Source organism: Micromys minutus (genome assembly GCF_963924665.1).
Source record: "Micromys minutus genome assembly, chromosome: 5".
NCBI classification, from domain to species: domain Eukaryota; kingdom Metazoa; phylum Chordata; class Mammalia; order Rodentia; family Muridae; genus Micromys; species Micromys minutus.
In genome coordinates, this window is record NC_137974.1 from 49,850,014 (window position 1) to 49,874,646 (window position 24,633).

General features: G+C 41.2%; 1 protein-coding gene and 1 pseudogene across 2 annotated transcripts in view; one reads left to right on the forward strand and one right to left on the reverse strand.

The window, feature by feature from the left end:
- Window positions 1-6,065: 6,065 nt before the first annotated feature.
- The window catches only part of ADGRE1 (adhesion G protein-coupled receptor E1), a gene marked incomplete at its 5' end in the record, with an annotated part of 105,895 nt that continues 87,327 nt past the window's right edge, over window positions 6,066-24,633 (forward strand). The window contains 2 exons of the mRNA XM_080917534.1: window positions 6,066-6,096; window positions 12,324-12,386. Of these exons, the coding sequence (XP_080773660.1) occupies window positions 6,066-6,096; window positions 12,324-12,386 (94 nt within the window). The remainder of the gene's footprint in view (window positions 6,097-12,323; window positions 12,387-24,633) is intronic.
- On the reverse strand, window positions 9,592-9,974 carry LOC308420699 (E3 ubiquitin-protein ligase RNF181-like; annotated as a pseudogene). The gene has a single exon. The product of its transcript is annotated as an E3 ubiquitin-protein ligase RNF181-like (transcript).

Sequence of the window (24,633 nt, forward strand, 5' to 3'; positions counted from 1 at the left end):
GGTAATTTTGATTTGCATTTCCCTGATGACTAAGAATGTTGAACATTTCTTTAGTAGCTTCTCAGCCATTTGGTATTCCACAGTTGAGAATTCTTCATTCAGCTCTGTATCCCATTTTCTAATAGGGTTCTTTGGTTCTCTGGAGCATTTTCAAAGTATCCATAGGCCTAGGCCTAGAAGCTTCTAGCCTACATACAATCTAATCTTCCAAGCTGACTGATTTAATTTGGTCTTTCTTTATGTCTCACTGAATTGTTCTCCTTGGAAAAACTGCTGCTGACCTCCATAGCTGAACTGCACTGACTAAATGAATGGAATGGAACTGCATGAATTCAACCTCACTCAACTGCACTGCACCGAACTGCACTAACTCTCTCTGCACTGCTCTTAATTAGCTTCTCTTTCCTGTCTTATATCTGACTTGTTCTGTCAAATCTTTCTCATTTATCACTTTCCCCCCAAATTAGATGTCATTTGTGAATAAAGGTGTGTACTAAAGGTGCATATATATTCCAGCCAGAGGGATTAAAGGTGTGTTGTGTGTCTTCATTCCAGCCAGATCACCCAAATCTAGAAAGTCTTTGGATGTGATCCTTGGCCAGAGCAACCATGTTACTAGATTAACATTTCTTTACATCTTCTTCCTTTCTGTTTAAAGCTAACAATTGTGCAGAGTTTGGCCCAGCTAGTACAACAGAAACAAAGATCAGCTCCACAGACCTAGCATTCAGAACATGCTTAAGAAGATTCACTGATGCGATGGTCCTTCTTAACTGCAATTGTGACCCTCTGTCCTTCAGCATTTGTCCATTTCAGCATCAGAGTTTTCCAGTCTGTCAGTCTGATGAATGATCTGTCCTTCTTAAGCTGGTTTGTTGATCTGTCCCCATGAAGTGGGTATCAGCTTTTTGTATTGTCTTCATTGCTGTCTTTCTGCATCTCTTCCTTCCTTGATTCATGCCTTTCATGTGGAAGCTTCTCCTACTTAGATTATATTTTTATAAAATTTGATGAAACACATAGTCTTTCATAGGCAAAAATCTCTTCTTCAGTGTAATTAACACATTTTCTGACTTCCATTCTGATATTAAACCATCTTTAAAATGTAAAGGTTGATCTAATCCAACAGTTTTTCTAAAATCCAGCTAATTTTATTTCCTCTTTCTATTTATCAAGATTCAATTAGATCTTTTTGAATCCACAGATGATCACATTCTATGCCTGCCTCTGTGCCAGCTAGCTGGGTTTCTTACCTATTTAAATACAGAAACAATCAAACCATATTACATAAGATGCCAATATACAGTGTCAGTTAAGATAGGTATCCATTGTTTAAGATTAATCTGGGTTTCCCATTGCACTAGATGTCTTTCCCATGGGTTTATAGCTATATCTGCCACATAAGGCATTAGTATTCCTATTTGACCTTCTGGTCACACACATTTAATTTGTTTTACACTTTGTTTTACTTGGGATAATGAGCTTTAGGATGAAGTAGAGTTCTGTGCTATGCTATGCTGTATTGTGGACATGGCATGGTGTGACATTCACAAACTCGAAGAAGCTGATAGTCACATTGGTAAGACTTGTGTAGGATTGCACCCATCAACATCTGGGTGCAATCCTACACAAGGTGGGGAGGGAGCTCTCAAGGCATCTACTCTCCCTCAGAATTTAGAGGCAGTTAATGATATCTAAGGAGAGAGGGTCACAAAACCATCAATTAATGGTTGATGAGGTAAAGAGATATTTTTATTCAGTGGTGTGGCAATTCTGGAAATAACCCCAGATCCATGTGCATGCCAGAAACTCCAATGAAATTCACTGGGACACACACACACACACACACACACACACACACACACAAAAGACCTGGAAGTAGAAGGGAGAATTGGTGGGAAAAGGAATGGGTGGTGGAATGAAAAGCAGAAACACGTTAGCATAAGGGTGTGAACATGCTCAAACTATGTCTTAACTAGACCTGTTGTCATGCACAGTCATTGTCTTCTAAGAAATATGTTTTATTCTGATGTAATCACCATTGAAAGTTTCAAAAGCCATGACCTGAAAAGACACTCATGATATATACACCCTTGTAGGTGGATATTAGCAAGATACAGAATGAGATAACCACATGCTACAATCCAATTACCCAAAGAATCTAAGTAGCAAGGAGAGGAAATGCAATAGACATCAGGAGTGGAAGGAGGGGAGAGAACAGGGGGGGGGGCAAGTGGTGGAGAAGGGAACAGGAGGGACTGAGTGTGGGGAAGACGGCAAGAGAGAGAACTGGGATAGGTGCTGGTCATCTCTGAGATGAGCTAGAAACCCAGGACAATGGAAATTTCCAGGAATCTATGAGTGTGACCCTAGGTAAGACTCCTAGCAATAAGGGATTTGGAACCTGAAACTGACATTTCCTGTAACTAGGCAAAACTTAAAATGGAGGGATGAGAACACCAACCCCACGACAAGACCCACAATTTGTCCTGTCTACAAGATGTGCAAGGAGAAAGTTGGATCAGAAATCGAGGGAATGGCCAATGAATAACTGTCCCAGCTTGAGACCCATACCATGAGAGGGAGCCCACCCCTGATGGTATTAATGATATTCTGCTGTGCTTACAGACAGGAGCCTCTCATAACTTCCATCAAAGAAGATTTACCCAGCAACTGATGGAAACAAACGGAGACCCACAGCCAAACATTAGGCAGAGCTTAAGAAAAAGTTGGGAATTATTAAAGGAGCCAAAAAGGTCAAGGACACCACAAGAAAACCTACATGATCAACTAACCTGAAGCCATAGGAGCTCACAGAGACCGAAACACCATTCAGAGAGCATGCATGGGACAGACCTAGTCTCTCTACACATATACACCAGGTCTTCATGTGGGACCCCTAACAACAGGGCAGGGACTGTCTCTGATTCTGCTTCCTGCCTTTGGATCCCTTTCCCCTAACTGTGCTACCTTGTCTATTCTCAGTAGAAGATGTACCTAGTCCAACTGCAACTTAATATTCCAAAGTAGGTTGATATCCATAGGAAGACTCCCTTTCTCTGAGGAGAAAGATAGAGGGATTAGGTGGGGGGTAAAATGGGAGGACTTGGAGGAGAGGAAGAAGGGAAAAATCAGAATATAAAGTAAATAAAAAAAAGAATCACCAATGTGATCAAACACACAAAGATTAGATAAAAATGCAAGTTTAGGATCTAGCTCTTGGGGTGAACATTCCACTACCTTATCAGGTTTTTTTGTTAGTTGGTTAGTTGGGCTTGGTTGGGTTTGGTTTGATTTGGTTTGGTTTTTTGTTTTTGTCTTTGTCTTAGTTTTTTATATACTTCCTTTTGTTCCTTAAAGTGCAGAGTCTCTCCTTTTGCTTTGTATTATAACTTTGATATTCTAACAAGTTTTTTTTTTTTTAAATTAGGCAGTGTAAACACTCAGTGCAGGTAATGGGCATAACCAAATATCAAATGTTCTTTTAGCCATAAATAAAACATGAGCATCACACCCTCCAAGGCTCAGGGAACTTCATGGAAGAAGGGATGGAAAGAAATTGGGATAATGTTCAAACTGTGCAGTACCTTCTGAAGGTGCAGATGTGGATTTCAAGATTCTCATGAGATTATAGCTTCCACAAACCATTAATTTCAATACAATTTAATTTTAGTTTAAATTTTGGTCTCTGATCAGTGAACACCCTCAGGCAGTTTCCAGTATTTAAAGGATTATCTTATATAGAGTTTCCCGTTGGTGAGGGTTTGCCTCATATATCACTTGCTGGTCTTCATTCCTTAGTCCAGTGTCTACCCTTAATATACCTTCCATAGATTCTGGAAGGCTGAGGTCTTCTAGAAAAGTCTCTAGGAATGCTTTGCCCACAATCCTTTTTCAGTTCAGAAAAAATAATGTTCCTTAGTACCAACTACACCTCTTTAGAGCAGGATGAGTCCACAATTTGACTCATTCACTAAGACCAGTGGGAAGTGTAACATGGCCCCAAAAACCTTACCATGACTGACTCCATGATATAAATGCCATTCAGTATGTAAAGTTCAGCACTAGACAGCACCACATGCTAAAATGAGAAAAAAAAAAACACAACAAAACAAACAAACACAACCCCCCCCCCCCAAAACAGGCCTATTCTATCAGATCCATAGATTCTGGAAAGTCACTAAATGTACCAATCTTGCTTTTTATATTTTATAGTTCTGCTTCTGGCTAACTGTCCTTGTTAACTGGAGTGTGTAGTTGCAGACTGGCTAATAAAGACTTTCCATTAGTTTAAATCCATGTCTGAGAAGTCTTCTCTTCTGAATACTCCACAACAATATAGATACCACATTTGTGGCTAAGAACACCACTGACACCTTCTCTACACTTTGACGCTTGTGAGTTTCCAAAGTGGTTGCACAAGTTTGCACTCCTACCAGCAATGGAGGAGTATCCTGTTTGCTCTACATCCTCAGCAGCATGAGCTGTTGTTTTGAATTTTTGATCTTAGCCATTCTGAAGCACACCCACGATTCTTGGCCTGATGTTCCAAAGGCACTGTTTTATTGTTGCCAGAACTGTGTCAACTGGAATTAACCATCTGCCTGTGGGGCCAAGCTCAGAAGTATTATCAACCTGGAACCTTCTACTAACAGGAGTAGAAATATTAGGGCATTTCAGCAACGCTACAGGGAGTTCTTTGATGTCATGCTGGTTAGTTTTATGTTAAATTTACATAAATTAAAGTCATATGAGAGATGGGAAAATCAATTGAAAAATGCCTCCATAAAATCAGACTCTATGCAAGCCTGTATAGCATTTTCTTAATTAGTGATCGATGGGGAAAGGTTCATCCCATTGTGGGTGACACCGTCCCTGAGCTGGTGGCCCCAGGTTCTATAAGAACAAGAGAAAGCCATAGGGAGCAAGCCAGTAATCATCACCCTCCATGGCCTCTACATGACCTCCTGCTTCCAGGTTCCTGCCTTGACTTTCTTCATTGATGAACAGTGCCAAGTAAACCCTTTCCTCACCAAGTTGCTTCAGTCATAGTGTTTCCTCACAGCAACAGAAACTGTGAATGAGACAGATGCTTCTGTAAACTCCACCTCCCAAACACTAGTTTGATGGCTCTCATTTTGGCTCTTCTTTCACTTCCCTGCTTCCCAACTGGTCTATTGAGGAGTCATCTCTCTGACAAACTACTTTGACCGGGACCTTCACCTAGGGGACCCCAGCTTGGCTATATATTTCTGAGGTGCTGTTTTCACATGTGTTGGGGGCTGCTGTATGTGGTATGTGTGGTATGTTGTTTATGGTGATAGTAGTATGTGATGTATAGTGTGGTGTGTGTATGGTGTTATGTATGTAGTGTGGTGTGCAGTGGTGGTGATGCTGATAGTTTCTCTGTCTCTGTCAGTCTCCTCCTCAGTCTCTCTGTCTGTCTTTGTCTTTGCCTCTGCCCACTTCCCTCATGTGTGTATCTGTCTCTGTCTCTCTCTGGTGTGGTGTATCTGGTGTGTGCATATTCTACAAGTTTGACAAGATGGCAGAATTGAGTTTTCTTGGCAGCTCATGATCTTGGTGATAAATGCAGCATGGCTTTGTTGAAAAGGCTTTGAGATCTCGAAGAGTGGAATTGACCTCACTGTGGGCAGCACATGCAGTGTCACTTGTTTGGTGCAATGAGAGAAGGAAATGAGAGGTGGGAGGGGAATAGTGGTATTAGAAAGAAAAAGAATTATGGTGAGGAAGCGGGAAATTGGGAGGAGGTAAGAGAGATGGGGAGGGATGGGGTAGATGGTGAGATATGGAGAGAGCAGAAGGAAATGGAAAGAGAGGAAGGAAGAGGGGAAGGGGGAGAGGGATGTAATGTGTACACTAGCCAGATTTAAGGGAGAAATTAGGGGATTGCCAGGCTGTCTACCTCTGATGGTGGCAACTCAGCAGAAAGCTGCTGGGGCTCTGTCTGGTTTGTTGAGAAATCCTGGCTCCACCCCTTTCCGTTCCCACAAAGCCAGCTTTTAAAGGGAAGGTTCTCTTCTTTGAATGACTGCCACAGAACAATGAGGGGCTTTTGGATGCTTCTCTTCTGGGGTAAGTATGAGGTTGAATGGGGCAAAGGAGGGATGGATGAACTATGGGCTGAAAACAGACTAATGGGAGAAGGGCCAATCTCAGAGGGGTCCAGCCCAAAGGCTAATGTCTCAGATCTGCTGCACACAGCAAACCTTGCCTTGGGAGACCTTTGACAAAATTTCTGGGCTCAGGGAAGTCTATTCATCAGGGTAGATCTTCCAGTAGCTGTTCTTTTGATATGTCCATGTTTGTGAGCCATCTCAGTTCTAGCTAGAATTTAGCATGGAGTAAATTTATGGAGGCCCTGCGTATGCATCCAGGTTTCCTGTGCAAGGGGACAGAAGCCCACACAGAAATGGAAACCATACCCTTACCATTTCATAGCACTTCATCTTCATGAAGGCATTATACCAGCCACATCTTATGAAGCAGAACAGTGAAGGAAGTAACTTGCTGGGCTTGGGCAACCATTTAGTGTATAAAGTGCATGTCCTGCAAGCACAAAGACCTGGCTTTTATTCCAGAATTCATGTTAAAAAGTCAAGCATGATGCTGCACATCTCTGGCTCTGGAGAGTAGAGAAGGAGGATCCCTGGTTTTTGATGGGAAGGTGTCTGAAGTCATCCTTTAGACCCTACATGCCTGTATACACATATGCATGCTTACCTGCACTACACATTGCACAAAATGCAAAGCACAAACAACACAATGCAGTGCACACACAGGCATGCAATACACACAAAATACACATGTGTATTTATAAATACAAAAAGAAATACTGTGAGCAAGTCTTAGCTAATGAGGGCATGGAACCACAGTGTAAAATCATTCAAGCTCTGGCCTTGTTCAAACTCTTAGCCATGCTGGTTTGTACTGTGAGGAGTCAGGGAAGACAGTCTGGGGGCAGCACCTTCCTTTCCTGGCTACTATTGCTTTTATTTTGGGCACCAGTGTCTTTCACTGTATGATATTCCACTTCACTGGTTTTCTTGCATGTGTGCAAGATTTTTTTTTCCATTGGTTTAAATTTAAAGATGGGAGACACAGATTTCCTGTTTTAGGGATGAGGAGAAACTGAGTCATGAAGCACTAAAATAACTTTTCTCAGGGCATAAATTGTTATTGATGAAGATACAATTAAAAAATACCCAAACATTAAAAGTGTTAAAAAACACATATACAGGCACAAATGTAACCCTAGAGGCCAAAGAACAACTTTGGGTGTTGCTCCATTATCTTTTATCTTGCTGAGAAAGAGTTTCCTGTTTACACTAGACTAGCTGACTCTCCGACTTATGGAGATTATGTGGTCTCTGTCTTGAATCTTGCTGTAGGAATGCTGGGATTATAGGCACACTATAGCTAAACTTATGTGCTTTCTAGAGATCTGAAATCAGCTTCTCATGCTTGTATGGTTCGTGTTCTACCCACTGTCTAGATGGCTTCTGTCTAGTCTAATGTCTTTCTAAAAGCTCTTCATATTTATCTTCTGCTTATGTATGTATGCATGTGTATATGCAAGTATGCATATATGTGTACGCATGCATGAGTGTATGTATGTATCTATCATCTCTCATCTTTCTATATCATCTATTTACCTATTATTTATCTTTTTCCTACCTATCCACCCATCATCTATCTAATCTGTATGTCCATTATCTATCAATTATCTACTTATATACATATCTATTATTTGTCATTATATCTTTTATCTCTCTATATCTATCATATACCTAGCTACCTACCAACTGAAGTATGTCACTTAGCAGAATGCCTTTCCCCCTTTTTTATTGGATATTTTATGTATTTACATTTATTATTTTAGTACTTTTTAATATATCCCAAAGGAATTCTAATTATCATATTTGCAGTCTGTCTGGAGAATCAGGGAGGGTCCAATCCAGTAGGTAGGGATGGAAGGAAGTCCTTTCCTCCAGGAAATATTTTTGAGCACTGCCAGGAACTAAGAGTGACAGATGTCATTTAAATACATTATAAGGGTCTGAGCATAGTGGTACATAGCAGTAATCCCAGTATTGGAAAGGTAGAGGCAAAAGAATCTCTTAAATTCAAGGCCAGCCTAGTCTATACAGTGGGTTTCAAGTCAGGCAAGGTCACATAGTGAAACCCACTTTCAAAACCTCCACAAGAGCTTTTTTCCTTGTCCCTCTTTGAGAGTCTCTAAATAGCTAAAGAACTTCTTTCCCCTACTCAGTCTGGCCTGAACTTTGATTCCTTGATAAGGGGACCTACAGGGTCGAATATAGAGAGCAACTTTTACAATGTTAAAAGTTTTCCCTGTGGAAATAACACCCCCAGGATTCCATGTTAACCAAAAGTTCCAAGGTTAACTAGAGATTTCTGGAAGGGGATGGTGAAAGTTAATTTATCAGTTTTAAATAGCTACAAAGTGACAGGCTCTGACACAGTCTGACTTCTAAAGGAATGTTGCATTCTGTTCATTCCAATCAGCCCAAGGAGGCAATGTCAGAGGGAAGGCAGCTTCTTCAGGTGTGCAGAAGTTCAAGCTGGGAAGCGTGGGAATAATCCCAGCGGGGAACTGACTGGTCTGTGAATTCTGGCAGGTCAATACTCATCAAGGTGCTGAGATTAAATCCCTGCAGGCAGGGCATGTTAGCCATGGCCTGGCTCTCAAAAGCAATGCAGAGTTGGCAAAAGCAAGCTTGAGCAGAATTCCCCTAGGCCCCCATAGGAACAAAGAAACCTGAACTGAGGAGGTTTCAACGTGTGTGCTTTATTTTCATGTCCTTCTCTCTTTTGTTTTGTCCTTTTTAAACAGCCCGGGATCCAACCACCCGCTTCCCATTCGTTTGCCTCTGTGATTGGTCATAGTTGTTTTTCTAGGGCTTATGTATGTGTAGGGCTTATGTATGTGTACAGGAGAGGGACGTAGGAAGTGGCTGATCTGGCTAGAGTCTATGTCACCTTCTCCTATGTAGGAGGGACTTGGGGCATGGCTAGAGCTTTTCACAGCTGCCCCATTGTGGTATGTTCAGGTTCACAGTCCGGGAGTTCAGAAAGCACCTACTGTTTCATGATTACTTGTATAATCATTTCCGGGGCTTCTACTGATTTTAACAGATTCATGCCCCCAGCACTGCCTTTCTGCTCCACAAAAGAACACTCAGACCCAAGCCCTGGTTGCTCCCAGGTCCCCATCACCAAGAGTTGAGGCTGGCAGAGAGATATATGCAGCCTGGCACCTTCTGCCATTTGACACCTTGGACCTCTTCATGGCTAGCAGCAGGGTAGAGGATTCAGACAGAGCCCTGTCAGCTGGTGAACAGTGCAGCTGCAGGGGCGGGTAAAGAAACCTTTAATGAAAATTAAAGTGAAAAGGGAAGATACCACAGAGGCTGAGCTCTCAGCCCTAGCTGCTGTTTCACATGTACATAGATCTGTACCTGGAGCTTCTCCAGGTGGTGTGGCTGTTGCTGCCTCCAAGCCTTGTCTTTCTTGTGCTCTTCATAACCGTCATCATCAGTGGACAGCTCATGGCAGCACAGAGGGCAGGAATTTGTCTTACTTAACCATGGCAGAATGCAGTCAGAATGGAAGAGATGACAGCAGGGCATCTCAATGACAGCAGTCTCCTCTTCCTCAAATTCCAACACACACGGAGCACTTGAGCTCAGCCTTGGAGCTACTGATGACTGTTCTGGTGAGACTACCCCACAGCCTTGGCAGCTGGTGGGGGAAAGTGGAGTTCCCAATCTACCAATCCCAGGTTCACAAAGTCCATCCTGTAAAAGAGTGCCTGGGGCCCAGCTCCAAGCCCTGTGATCGCTTATGGAGAATTCTACCAGCATATTGTTGTAGGCCACATGCTCAGGGTTCAAAAGCTTGCAGTCATGCTCATCAAAATAAGACTCCATGGCTGCTGGATGTATTTACATTTTAAATGTTATCCCTTTCCAGGTTTCCCCCTCTCCCATCTCCTCCCCTTTGCTTCTATGAGGGTGCTCCTCCTTCCACTCACCCACATCCACCTCATTGTCCTAGCATTCTTCTACACTGGGAAAACAAACTTTCACAGGACCAAGGGCTTCTTCTCCTATTGATACAAGACAATGCCACACTCTGCTACATATGCAGCTGGAGATATGAGTCCCTCCATGTGTACTCTTTGGTTGGTGGTTTAGTCCCTGTGAGCTATGTGGGTCTGGTAGGTTGGTATTGATGTTCTTATTATGGGGTTGCAAACCCCTTCAGCTCCTTCAGTCCTTTCTCTAATTCCTCTATTGGGGTCCCCATGTTTAGTCTGATGGTTAGCTGCAAGCATTCTCATCTGTATCAGTAAGTCATTCAGACTCATGAGTCATTCAGTGGCAGGATGCTTTCATAGCATTCATAAATATGCGGGTTTACTTTCCAAGACTGCATATGACAGGTATGTTGACACACACCTATTTTTTTTAGTACTTGGGAGGTAGAGGCAGGAGGATGAAAGGTTGAAAGTAATCTTTGGCTACATACTGAGTTTGAGACCTGCCTAGGTTACATGAGGACCTATCTCATAAAAGTCTATGATTATTCTCATGACATTGATGATAGTGATGAGGCATGAAGATAATTACAGGAAGTACACAGGTGGTGATGATGTTGGTGGCTTCACAGGTGGTGATGGTGGTGATGGCTACACAGGTGGTGATGATGGTGGTCTCTACACAGGTGGTGATGATGGTGGTAGCTACACAGGTGGTGATGATGGTGGTGGCTAAACAGGTGGTGATGGTGGTGATGGCTAAACAGGTGGTGATGGCTACACAGGTGGTGATGATGGTGGTCTCTACACAGGTGGTTATGATGGTGGTCTCTACACAGGTGGTTATGATGGTGGTCACTACACAGGTGGTGATGATGGTGGTGGCTACACAGCTGGTGATGATGGTGGTAGCTACACAGGTGGTGATAATGTTGGTGGCTACACAGGTGGTGATGATGTTGGTGGCTACACAGGTGGTGAGGATGGTGGTGGCTACACAGGTGGTGATGATGGTGGTTGCTACACAGGTGGTGATGATGGTGGTGGCTACACAGGTGGTGATGATGGTGGTGGCTACACAGGTGGTATTGCACAGGTTATTAAAGATGATGGTGGTGGTGGAGGCTACACAAACTGTGAGGAAACATAAAGGAATAAGGATCTATTTTGCCTCACAATATGAGATGGTATGGTCTGAAATTCTGCAGAAGTCTTGGAAGAGTAGAGTCATGGTTGAATTGTGAGACTGGCACTGCTTTCTGCTTATTGACTGTGAAGCAAAGAGCTAAAAAGTTGGACTGGTTTACAGATTTTTCAGGTCCCCTTCCATGGCCTCATCTCTAAAATTCCCCAGACAACACCACCATCTGGTGACTAATAGGTTAAACACATGACTGTTTGGGTCACATTTCACATCCAAACCACAGCAAACAGCTAGCCTACACACACACACACACACACACACACACACACACACACACACACACACTACATATACATGTGTCTTACACACATAAAAGCAATACTTTTAATATCTTTTCAAGAATCAACTTGAGATATCATAGGATTTATTTATTTAAATATATTTCAATTTGTTCTTAGGATTTCATAGTAAACAGAGCAATTTTGATCACATGCACCCCTATACTACTCCACAACTCTTCTCAGATCCCTCTTCATTGTGACCACCCCGAATGTCATGTCTTTCTTTAAAAAATCTACTGAAATGGATAAGCACTTTCTAGATGCACATGGGAATAGGGCCATCCAACTGGAGAGCAGATGGCCTTTTGGGGAACATCTCTGAAGCAAGCATTCTCCTCTCAGCATCCATTGACTGATGCAAAGCCATGGAGGGTGCTGCTTACTGACTTGCTTAGCCTGATTCTTATAGAACCCAGGACCACAAGTCTAAGAATGGCACCACTCATGATGGGCTTGGCCTGCCCTCATCAATAATGAATTAAGAAAATGCCCATACTTTGCCTCACAACTACCTGGAACTCCAGGTCCAGGGGATCCTTCTAGCCTGTGTAGATACTGCACCCCTCAAAAACAAAAACCCTAACAAGACAAAGTGCAAAGAAATCAGGAGTGTTCTATGAAAATTATGCAAAATGACATGGGTTCCTCAGTGGGAGTTCCTATCCAGCTTTGTCTAACTGATTTCTAGGAGGCAACGCTACAGTTTGAGCAAACCAACTTTTCAACAGCTTATGCCTTTTTCTCTTCTTCACAGGCTTCAGTAAAGAGCCCAGATGGGGGATGACCACACTTCCCACCCTAGGAGAAAGTCTGATAGGTGAGTCAGCTAAAGAAAACAAATGAATGGTCTGAACAAGGTGTTTTGTTTGGAGGGGAGCTCTTGTGTCTCAGCAGATGACTCTCACACTTTGTGGGACTGAATTAAAGACAGAAGCAATGGGATGTATGTCCCCTAGTTCCTGCTTCAGAATAGTTCCTTCATGCTCTGAAATTACTACACAACCCTAGGCAATCTCTGGTGTTAAGTTCTCTCAAGGGTGGGCTTTAAAGACCTATGTGCATATTGTCATTGGATGCTGTGAGACTTCACTACAAGTATAAATTCTTGGCAAACAGTATTCTGCAGTTTTAACATAAATTCCCTTTTCTTGTTCTCTAATTCTTGTTTTGGAGACAATAATAGGGGCATTAGAATGTCCTTTGTTATTTTGTAATTCTGGAATGCCATAATCAAACTTGGTTATGGGATCTGAGCTTGCTTTGGGTCTGTGTACTCCAGCTTTTACTATAATAAATATCGGAGTCAATCGGTTTATAAAGAGTAGAGGTTTACTTTGGCTTATATTGATAGGATCTCCATCTGTGGTTGGTTAGTGTTGGGAGCTGGTCTGCCTGGAATGAATTGATGTGGGATGCAGCATTAAACGCAGGCCAAAAGACTGATAATCTTAAGCTTTGTAGGAAACATAACTTGTTTTTACTAGTCTGTGCTTTATTAAGTGTAGGGGTAATTTAACTTTTATCTCTCTTATTACTTACTTAATAATTCTCTGTGCTTGATTAAGCCCTGGGAAACTTAACTCCTTCTTTCCTCCCTCCCTCCCTCCCTTCCTTCCTTCCTTCCTTTCTTCTTTCCTTACATCCATCTTTCCTTCTTTCCTCCCTCTCTCCCTCCCTTCTTTTCTTCCTTCCTTCCTTCCTTCCTTCCTTCCTTCCTTTCTTTCTTTCTTTCTTTCTTTCTTTCTTTCTTTCTTTCTTTCTTTCTTTCTTTCTTTCTTTCTTTCTTTCTTCCTTTGGATATTTTTCTCACTTACATTTCAAATGTTATTCCCTTTCATGGCTTGCCCCCTAGAATTTCTCTATTCCATACGCCTCCTCATGTCTCTATGAAGGTGCTCCCCAACACACCCACATACTCCCTCCCCATGACATTGGGGAATCGAGCCTTTATAGGACCAAAGGCTTCTCCTCCTGTTAATGGCTGATAAGGCAATCCTCTGCTACATATGTGGCTGGAGATAATGGGTCCCTTCGTGTGTTTAGTCTCTGGGAGTGCTGAGGAATCTGGTTGCTTAATATTGTTGTTTTCCATATGGAGTTGCAAACACCTTCAGATCCTTCAGTCCTTTCTCTAACTCCTCCATTGGGAACCTCATTCTCAGTCCAGTGGTTGGTTGAGAGCATCCGACTTTGTATTTCTCAGGCTCTGGCCGAGTCTCTCAGGAGACAGCTATATCAGGCTCCTGTCAGCATGTACTTCTTGGCATCCACAATATTGTCTGGGTTTGGTGACTGTTATGGGATTGATGCCCAGACAGGGAAGTCTCTGGACAACCTTTTTCTTCAGTTTCTGCTCCACATTTTGTCTCTCTATTTCCTCCTGTGAATATTTTGATCCCCCCTTAAAGAAGTACTGAAGCACCAACTCTTCAGTCTTCCAAATTCTTGAGCTTTATGTGGTTTGTGGTTTGTATCTTGGATATTCTGAGCTTTGGGGCTAAATTCCACTTATCAGTGAGTGCATAACATGTATGTTCTTTCGTGATTGGGTTACCTCACTCAGAATGACATTTTCTAGATCCATTTATTTGCCTAAGAATTTCATAAAGTCATTGTTTTTAATAGCTGAGTAGTATTTCATTGTGTAAATGTACCAAAATTTCTGTATTCATTGAGGACATCTGGGTTCTTTCTAGATTCTGGCTATTATAAATAAGGCTGTTATGAACATAATGGAACAAGTGTCTCTGTTATACATTGGAGCATTTTTTGGTTATATGCTCAGGAGTGGTATATACAAACTTCAGGTAGTACTATGTATAATTTTCTGAGGAACCACCAGACTGATTTCCAAAGTAGTTATACCAGCTTGCAATCACAATAATGGAAGAGTCTTTATCTTTTTCCTCATCCTCACCAGCCTCTGCTGTCATCTGAGGTTTTGGTCTTAGTCATTCTGAGTGGTGTGAGGTGGATCTCAGGGTTGTTTTGATTTGCATTTCCCTGGTGACTAAGGATGTTGAACACTTCTTTAGGTGCTTCTCAGCCATTTGATATTCTTCAGTTGAGAATTCTTTGTTTAGCTCTGTTCCCCATTTTTAATAGGATTATTCGATTCTCTGGAGTCTAACTTCTTGAGTTCTTTGTATATATTGGATATTAGCCCCCCTCCCATTGGACGTAGGATTGGTAAAGATCTTTTCCAAATCTGTTGGTTGCCCTTTTGTCTGACTGACAATGTCCTTTGCCTTACAGGACAAATTGCTTTGCAGTTTTATGAGGTACCGACGGTATACGCCATTGGTGTTCTGTTCAGGAAATTTTCACCTGTTCCCATGTGTCCGAGTCTCTTCCACACCTTCTCTTCTATTAGTTTTGGTGCATCTGGTTTTATGTGGAGGTCCTTAATTAACTTGGACTTGAGTTTTATACAAGGAGATAAAAATGGACAAATTTGCATTCTCCTACATGCTGACCTCCAGTTAAACCATCAGCACTTGTTGAAAATGCTGTCCTTTTTCCCCCAGTGAATGGTTTTAGTTCTTTTGTCAAAGATCAAGTGACCATAGGTGTGTGGGTTCATTTCTGGGCTGTCAGTTATATTCCACTGATCTACCTGACTGTTTCTGTACCAATACCAGTTTTTTTTTTTTTTTTTTTTTTTTAATCATGATTTCTCTGTGAAACAGTTTGAGGTTGGGGATTGTGATTCTTCCAGAAGTACTTTTATTATTGAAAATAGTGTTCCCTATTCTGTTTTTTTAAATTCCAAATGAATTTGCAAATTGTTCTTTCTAACTCTATGAAGAATTGAGTTGGAATTTTGATGGGGATTGCATTGAATATGTAGATTGCCTTTGGCAAGATTTAGCCATTTTTGCTATATTCATTCTGCCAAACCATGAGCATGAAAGATCTTTCCATCTTCCGAGACCTTCAATTTCTTTCTTTAGAGACCCGAAGTTCTTGTCATACAGATTTTTCACTTCCTTGGTTAGAGTCACACAGAAGTATTATATATTGTCTGTGACTATTGTGAAAGGTATCATTTCCTTAATTTATTTTTCAGCCTGTTTATCCTTTGAGTAGATGAAGGCTACTAATTTGTTTGAGTTAATTTTATATTCAGCTACTTTGCTGAAGTTGTTTATGAGGATTAGCAGTTCTCTGGTGGAATTTTTGGAGTCACATAAGTACACTATCATATCATCTGCAAATTGTAATATTTTGACTTCTTCCTTTTCAATTTGTTTCTTTCTGACCCCTTTTGTTGTCTAATTGCTCTGGCTAGGACCTTGGGCACTATATTGACTATGTAAGGAGAAAGTGGGCAGCATTGTCTGGTCCCTGATTTTAGTGGGATTGTTTCAATTTTCTCTCCCTTTAGTTTGATATTGGCTTTGCTGTATATTGCTTTTTACTATGTTTAGGTATAGTTCTTAAATTCCTGATCTTTCTGAGACTTTTATCATGAAGGGGTGGAGAATTCTGTCAAATACTTTCTCAAAATCTAATAAGATAATCATATGTTTTTTCTTTGAATTTGTTTATATAGTAGATTATTTTGATGAATTTCTGTATATTGAACCATTTCTGCATTCTTGGGGTGAAGCCTACTTAATCATGATGATCATTTTGATGTGTTCTTGAATTCAGTTTGTGAGAATTGTATTGAGTATTTTTGCATCGATATTCATAGGGAGATTGGTTTGAAGTTCTCTTTCTTTGTAGGGTCTTTTTGTGATCTAGGAATAAGCATATTGTGGCTTCATAGAACAAATTGTGTAGTGTTCCTTCTATTTCTATTTTGTGGAATAGTTTGAAGTGTATTGGTATCATGTCTTCTTTGAAGGTTTGATAGAATTCTGCACTAAATCTATCTGGTCCTGGGTTGTTTTGGGTTGGTAGACTTTTGATGACTGTTTCTATTTCTTTAGGGATTATGGGATGTTTAAATGGTTTATCTGGTTCTGATTTAACTGGTGCCTGCTATCTGTCTAAAAATTTGTCCATTTCATCCAGATTTTTAAGTTTTTTTTTTTTTTATAGTACAGAATAGAGTTTATTCAGGTCATAGGAGAGTTAAGAGGGTGGTAGAGGCAGAGGGGGTGGGGGATAGGAATAGAGGAGGCAAACAGTCCCAAGCTGAGGCTAGGGGCAGGGCCAGGCCCTCTATTCACACAACAAACTAGGTAACAGATAGCTAGCAAGGGAGTGCAGTTTATTGGTTTCTGTTTACTGTAAATTAAACCAACACATCCCAGGAAATAGGGACAAAGGCGGTGAAGCCCATGGGTGAGGGTAGGGATAGCTGCCATGGGGGCGCTAAACTCGGAGGCTGTGCTCCATGGAGGTGGCCCATGGGTGAGAGTCTGCAATGGGGCTAAATCTGAGGCAGTGCTCCTCAGAGGCGGTGCTCCAGAATGAGATCCAGGTCTGGCCTGGGTCTAGTAAAAAGAGGAGGGGGGGTCCCAAAAGAAAAAGTCCCAGAATGAGGGTCAGTAAAAGCATCTGTCCTCAGGGGTTGCTCAGGAACACTTGCCTGGGACCACGTGGATGCTTACTCTGACCGATGTGGGGAGGGAGCTTACCAGGTCTTGGGCTAGTGAGCGTCGGGATGTGAACCTGCATTTCTTGAGTCTAGCATCACCAATCCAGTGTTGTTAAAAGTCATGGAATAAAAGGAAAGAGATAGGTCGTGAGGAAATCTAATCTCCTCACACGGGGCACCAATGTAAGGAAAAGATGATGTCCCGGGTTTCAGCACCAATGTTAGGGGAAGGATGAAGAGAGTGGGGGGCATATGGCACATGGAGATGTGGCGAGGCCTGGGGGAAAGGGAGATGCCTCTGAGGGGCCCATGTTGGAAATCCCTTCCCCTTAGGGATCAGCCACACAATGGTATAGTACAGAATAGAGTTTATTCAGGTCATAGGAGAGTTAAGAGGGTGGTAGAAGCGGGGGGGGGGCGGTGGGAGAGGAATAGAGGAGGCCGGCCATGAGCACATGGAGAGAGGGGGGAAGGGAAGAGGAGGGGTTGGTTTGGGAGAGCAAGAGAGCCAGGAGGCAAGAGAGGCCAAGAGCAAGTTTTTTTTTTTCATTTCTTTTTCTTTTTAATTGGATTTTCTTTATTTACATTTCAGGTATTATCTCCTTTCTTCCGATTCCATCCTCCCTCCCCCTCCCATTGCCTCCATGAAGGTGCTCAGTCTCCCACCTCAGAGCCTTGGTATTCCCCTACACTGGGAAAATGAGCCTTCTCTGGATCAAAGGTATCTCCTCTCCTTGATGCCAGAGAATGCTATCCTCTGCTGCCTATGCACCTGGGACCATGGGTCTCTCCATGTGTGCTCATTGGGTGGTGTTTTAGTTCCTGGGAGCTGTGGTAGGTTTGATTAGTTAATTTTGTTCTTTCCATGGGGTTGCAGATCCTTTCAGCTCCTTCAGTTCTTTCTCTAGCTCCTTCATAGGGGTCCCCATGTTCAGTATGATGGTTAGCTGGAAGCATCCTCCTCTGTATCAGTATGGCTCTGGCAGACCCTCTGGGGAGGCATCCATCTCAGATTCCTGCAAGGAAGCACTACTTGGCATCAGCAGTAGTGCTTGGGTTTAGTGGCTGCATAAGGGGTGGATCCTCAGGTGAGGCTGTCTCTGGATGATCTTTTCTTCAATCTCTGCTCCTCTTACCTGTCCAATTATTTCCTCCCATGAGTGTTTTGTTCTCCGTTCTAAGATGGACTGAGGCATCCACTTTCTGGCCTGCCTTCTCTATGAGCTTCATAATTTCTGAAAATTCTTGGTTATTCCAAGCTTTTTGGGCTAGTATCTGCTTATTGGTGAGGATGAACCATGAGTTTTCTTTTGTGACTGGGTTACCTCACTCAGGATGAGAGCTTCAAGTTTCACCCATTTGCCTAAGAATTTAACAAAGTCATTGTTTTTAATAGCTGAGTAATACTCCATTGTGTAAATGTACCACAATTTCTTTATCCATTCCTCTGTTGAAGGACATCTGGGTTCTGTCCAGCTTTTGTCTTATTTTTTTTTTAAATGACTTTATTTTACAAAACAAAGATAAATGTACAGATTTTAAACACTTTTTGATTAAAATTATACTTTTTTGTCAGTACTGTTTTTTCAGACATTAAAATAATTTTTACATAAAACCATGTGAATATATTTTTTTTAGTCAGTACTTGATTTTTTTCAAGGGCTTGACAGTATGCATTGAAAACCTTATAGTTACAATAAGCGTAAAGTACATGCAAAACAAAACGCAACATGGAAATAGTCAAAGGCTTCTTGTTTGTAAATATATGTATATATATTTTTTTGTTTTCTTTATTTCTTGGACTTCATACAGTCTGTGAGTTGTTTCTGGGGGAGTGCAAGCCTCTGGGGTTAGCATCCCACTATCAGTGACTGCATATTATGTCTGTTTTTTTGTGACTGGGTTATCTCACTCAGGATGATATTCTCTAGATGCAGCCATTTTCTTAAGAATTTGGTTAAGTCATTGTTTCTGGTGGCTGAGTAGTATTCCATTGTGTAAATGTACCACAATTTTTCTATCCATTCATCTTCTGAAGGACATCTGGGTTCCTTCCAGCTTCTGGCTATTATAAATAGAGCCGCTATGAACATTGTGGTGCATATATCTTTGTTGTGTATTAAAGTGTCTCTGGGGTATATGCCCAGAAGTGGAATAGCTGGGTCTTCAGGTAGTACTATATCCAATTTTCTGAGGTATCGCCAGACAGATTTCCAGAGTGGTTGTATTAGCTTGCAACCCCACCAACAGTGGAGAAGTGTTCCTCTTTCTCCGCAGCCTCACCAGCATCTGCTGTCATCTGAGTTTTGGATCTTGGCCAATCTTACTGGTGTGAGGTGGAATCTCAGGGTTGTTTTGATTTGCATTTCCCTGATGGCTAAGGATGTCGAGCACTTCCTCAGATGTTTCTCGGCCATTTGGTGTTCCTCAACTGAAAACATTTTGTTTAGCTCTGTACCCCATTTTTTAATAGGGTTATTTGATTCTCTGGTGTCTAGCTTTTTGAGTTCCTTGTACACCTTGGATATTAGGCCTCTATCTGATGTGGTGTTGGTAAAGATCTTTTCCCATTCTGTTGGTTGCCGTTTTGTTTTCTTGACGATGTCTTTAGCCTTACAGAAACTTTGCAATCTCATTAAGTCCCATTTGTTAATCTTTGACCTTAGAGCTTGAGCCAATGGTGTTTTTTTCAGGAAATTTTCTCCTGTACCTATGTGTTCTAAGGTTTTCCCTACTTTCTCATCTAATAGTTTCAGTGTATCTGGTTTAATGTGGAGATCTTTGATCCACTTACACTTGAGCTTTGTACAAGGAGATAAGAACGGCTCTCTTTTTACTCTTTTGCATGCTGAGTGCCAGTTGGACCAGCACCATTTGTTGAATAGGCTGTCCTTTTTTCATTGAATGTTTACTGCTCTTTTGTCAAAAATCAGGTGACCATATACATGAGGGCTCATTTCTGGATCTTCTATTCTATTCCATTGATCCACATGCCTATTTCTGTACCAGTACCATGCAGTTTTCAGCACAATTGCCTTGTAATATAGCTTGAGGTCAGGGATAGTGATTCCCGCAGATGTTTTTTTGTTGTTGAGGATGGATTTCGCTATTCTAGGTCTTTTGTTATTCCATATGAAATTGCACATTAATCTTTCCAATTCCATGAAAAACTAGGTTGGAATTTTAATGGGGATTGCATTGAATCTGTAGATTGCTTTTGGTAGGATGGCCATTTTTCAGATGTTGATTTTTCCAATCCATGAGCATGGGATATCTTTCCATTTTCTGAGATCCTCCTCAATTTCTTTCTTTAGAGGTTTGAAGTTCTTGTCATACAGGTCCTTCACTTGCTTAGTTAGAGTCACACCAAGGTATTTCATAGTTTTTGTAATGATTGTGAAGGGTACGTTTTTCCCTAATTTCTTTCTCCACATGTTTGTCCTTTGAGTACAGGAAGGCTACTGATTTGTTTGAGTTAATTTTGTATCCAGCCACTTTGCTGAACTTGTTTATCAGCTGTAGGAGTTCTCTGGTGGAATTTTTGGGGTCACTCAAGTACACTATAATGTCATCGGCAAAGAGTGATGTTTTTATCTCTTCCTTTCTGATTTGTATCCCCTTGATCTCCTTTTGCTGTCTAATTGCTCCAGCCAGGACTTCCAGTACTATGTTGAATAGGTAGGGGGAGAGTGGGCAGCCTTGTCGAGTCCCTGATTTTAGTGAGATTGCTTCAAGTTTCTCGCCATTAAGTTTGATGTTGGCTGTTGGTTTGCTGTATACTGCTTTTATTATGTTTAAGTATGGGCCTTGGATTCCTGTTCTTTCCAGGACTTTTAACATGAGGGGTGTTGGATTTTGTCGAATGCTTTCTCAGCGTCTAGTAAGATGACCATGTGATTTTGGTCTTTGAGTTTGTTTATATGGTGGATTACGTTGATGGATTTCCTTAAGTTAAACCATCCCTGCATCCCAGAGATGAAGGCTACCTGGTCATGATGAATGATCGTTTTGATGTGTTCTTGGATTTGGTTAGCAAGGATTTTGTTGAGTATTTTTGCATCAATGTTCATAAGTGAGATTGGTCTGAAGTTCTCTTTCCTTGTAGGGTCTTTGTGTGGTTTAGGTACGAGGGTTATTGTAGCCTCAAAAAATGAGTTGGGTAATATTCCATCTGATCCTATCTTTTAAAATAGTTTGGCGAGTATTGGTGTTATATCCTCAATAAAAGTCTGATAAAATTCTGCACTGAACCCGTCTGGACCTGCGCTTTTTTTTGGTTGGGAGGCTTTTGATGACTTATTCTATTTCTTTAGGTGTTATAGGGTTATTTAGATGGTTTACTTGGTCCTGGTTTAACTTTGGGACCTTGTATCTGTCTAGGAATTCATCCATTTCCTCCAGATTTTCCAATTTTGTGGAGTATAAGTTTTTGTAGTAGGATCTGATGATTTCTTGAATTTCCTCAGTTTTAGTTGTTATGTCCCCACTTTCCTTTCTGATTTTGTTACTTTGAATACTCTCTCTTTGCCCTCTAGTTAGTCTGGCTAGGGGTTTATCAATCTTGTTGATTTTCTCAAAGAACCAACTCTTGGTTTTGTTGATTTTTTCAATGGTTCTTTTTGTTTCTATTTGGTCTATTTCTGCCCTAATTTTGATTATTTCTTGCCGTCTACTCTTTTTGGGTATATCTGCTTCCTTTTGTTCTAGGGCTTTTAGCTGTGCTGTCAGGTTGCTGATGTGAGCTCTCTCCAGTTTCTTTGTGGAAGCACTTAGGGCTATGAGTTTTCCTCTCAATACTGCTTTCATTGCATCCCATAGGTTTGGGTATGTTGTGTTTTCGTTTTCGTTGAATTCTAGAAAATCCTTAATTTCTTTCTTTATTTCTTCTTTGACCCTGCTATCCGTTAACAGAGCATTGTTTAGTTTCCATGTGTATGTGGGCTTTTTGTTGTCTTTGTTGTTGTTAAAGACCAGCCGTAGACCATGGTGATCTGAGAGGATGCATGGGAGTATTTCAATCTTCTTATATCGATGAAGGCTACTTTTGTGTCCAATTATGTGGTCAATTTTCGAGAAGGTGCCATGGGGTGGTGAGAAGAAGGTGTATTCTTTTACTTTGGGATAGTATGTTCTGTATATATCTATTAATTCTAGTTGGTTCAAAGTCTCTGCTAGTTTTGCAGTGTCCTTGTTCAGTTTCTGTTTCCATGATCTGTCCATTGGTGAGAGTGGGGTATTAAAGTCTCCCACTATTATTGTGTGGGGTTAAATGTATTTTTTGAGCTTTAGTAGGGTGTCTTTTGTGAATGTGGGTGATTTTTTATTTGGATCATATATGTTAAAAATTGAGAGTTCCTCCTGACAGATTTCCCCGGTAATGAGTAAAAAGTGTCCTTCCTTATCTTTTTTGATAACTTTTTGTTGGAAATTTACTTTATTCAATATTAGAATAGCCACTCCAGCTTGCTTCTTGGAGCTGTTTGCTTGGAAGTTTTTTTCCCACCCTTTTACTCTGAGATAGTGTCTGTCTTTGTCTCTGAGATGAGTTTCCTGTATGCAGCAAAAGGCTGGATTTTGTTTATGTATCCAGTCTGATAGTCTGTGTCTCTTTATTGGGGAGTTGAGCCCATTTATGTTAATAGATATCAAGGAACAGTTGTTTCTGTATCCTGCCATTTTTGCTTTTTTGGGTTGAGTTGTGTCCGTGTTTTTTTTCTTCTTTTAGTTTTCTTGTTTAGGAGTTTTCTTGTTTTTACTAGGCTGTATTTTCCCTCCTTGTATTGGGTTTTCCACCTATAATTCGTTGTAGTGCTGGGTTTGTGGTCAGATATTGTGTGAATTTTGATTTGTCTTGAAATATCTTCGTCTCTCCATCGATGGTGATTGATAGTTTTGCTGGGTATAGCAGCTTGGGCTGGCACTTGTGCTCTCTTAAGGAGTGCATGATGTCTGTCCAGACTCTTCTAGCTTTCATAGTCTCTGTTGAGAAATCGGGTGTGAGTCTGATTGGTCTGCCTTTATATGTTACCTGACCTTTTTCCCTTACTGCTTTTAGTATTCTTTCTTTCCTTTGGGCGCTTGATGTTTTTACTATTATGTGTCGGGAGGTATTTCTTTTCTGGTCCAACCTATTTGGAGTTCTGAAGGCTTCTTTTATGCTCGTGGTCATCTCATTCTTGAGGGTAGGGAAGTTTTCTTCTATGATTTTGTTGAAGATATTTACTGTGCCCCTTAGTTGATACTCTTCTTCCTCTTCTATTCCTATTATCCTTAGGTTCAGTCTTCTCATTGTGTCTTGGATTTCCTGGACATTTTGGGTTAGGAGCTTTTGGTTTTTTGCATCTTCTCTGGCTTTTTTGTCTATGTTTGCAATGTTGTCTTCTGCCCCTGAGATTCTCTCTTCTATCTCTTGTAATCTATTGGAAATGCTTGTTTCTGTGACTCCTGATTTTTTTTTTTTTTGGTGTTCTGACTCTAGGGTTATCTCTTTTAGTGTTTTCTTTATTGTGTCATTCTCTGTTTTAATTTCCCTCTTCCATTCCTTTATTTCTTTGGTTCTGTTTTCCTTTAGTTCTTTGAGTTCTTTGAGTGTTTTTATTGTTTCTTCTTTAAAAGCTTCTGAATCTTTTTGCTTTTCCTTCCTTTCTTGTTTAAGTAACTCTATCAGCGTCTTGAGGCATGATTTCAGGTCTGTGTCTTCTTTTTCTGAAGTGTTTGGAATTCCGATGTTTGCTGTTATGGGAGAGCTGGGCTCTGGTGTTGCTAGATTGTCTTGGTTCCCTTGGGATATACTCTTTCTCTTTCCTCTTGCCATTTTGTTGTCAGTGATATGTTCTTACCTTTCCCTTGTATCTGATCTGTGTCCCTGGTTCTCCACTGGTTGAGGTGTCAGGTGGGTCAAGCCCTGTTTTATGCCTCAGAGTCGTCGGGTGTGAGCAGAAGTTTCAAAGTTCTCTTTCTGTTTGCTGGGTCATGCACGGCAGGGCAGGGCAAGGCAGGAGGTGCACTTTCCTGGTGTACTCCACAGAGATCTTTCTGCTCCCCTGCAGTCTTGGTCTCCCACTCACCAGTTGCTCAGCCTCTATGAGCCACCGTTCCGCCTGGCAGGTAGGCCAGGCTCCCCCCCCTTTTTTTTTTTTTAAATATAGGATTTTATAGTAGGATCTGATGATTTTTTGAATTTCCTCAGTTTCTGTTGTTATGTCTGTTTTCATTTCTGATTCTGTTAATTTGAATACTGCTTCTGTGCCCTCTGGTTAGTCTTGCTAGGGTTTTATCTTTCTTGTTGATTTTCTCATAGGACCAGCTTCTGGTTTTGTTGATTCTATGTATAGTTTGTTTTGTTTATACTTGGTTGATTTTGGTTCTGAGTTTGATTATTTCCTGCCTTCTATTCCTTTGGTGTATTTGCTTTTTTTTAATTGCAGAGCTTTCAGATGTGCTATCAAGCTGCTGCTGTATACGCTCCTCAGGTTTTTTGGAGGCACTTAGAAGTATGAGTTTTTCTCTTAGT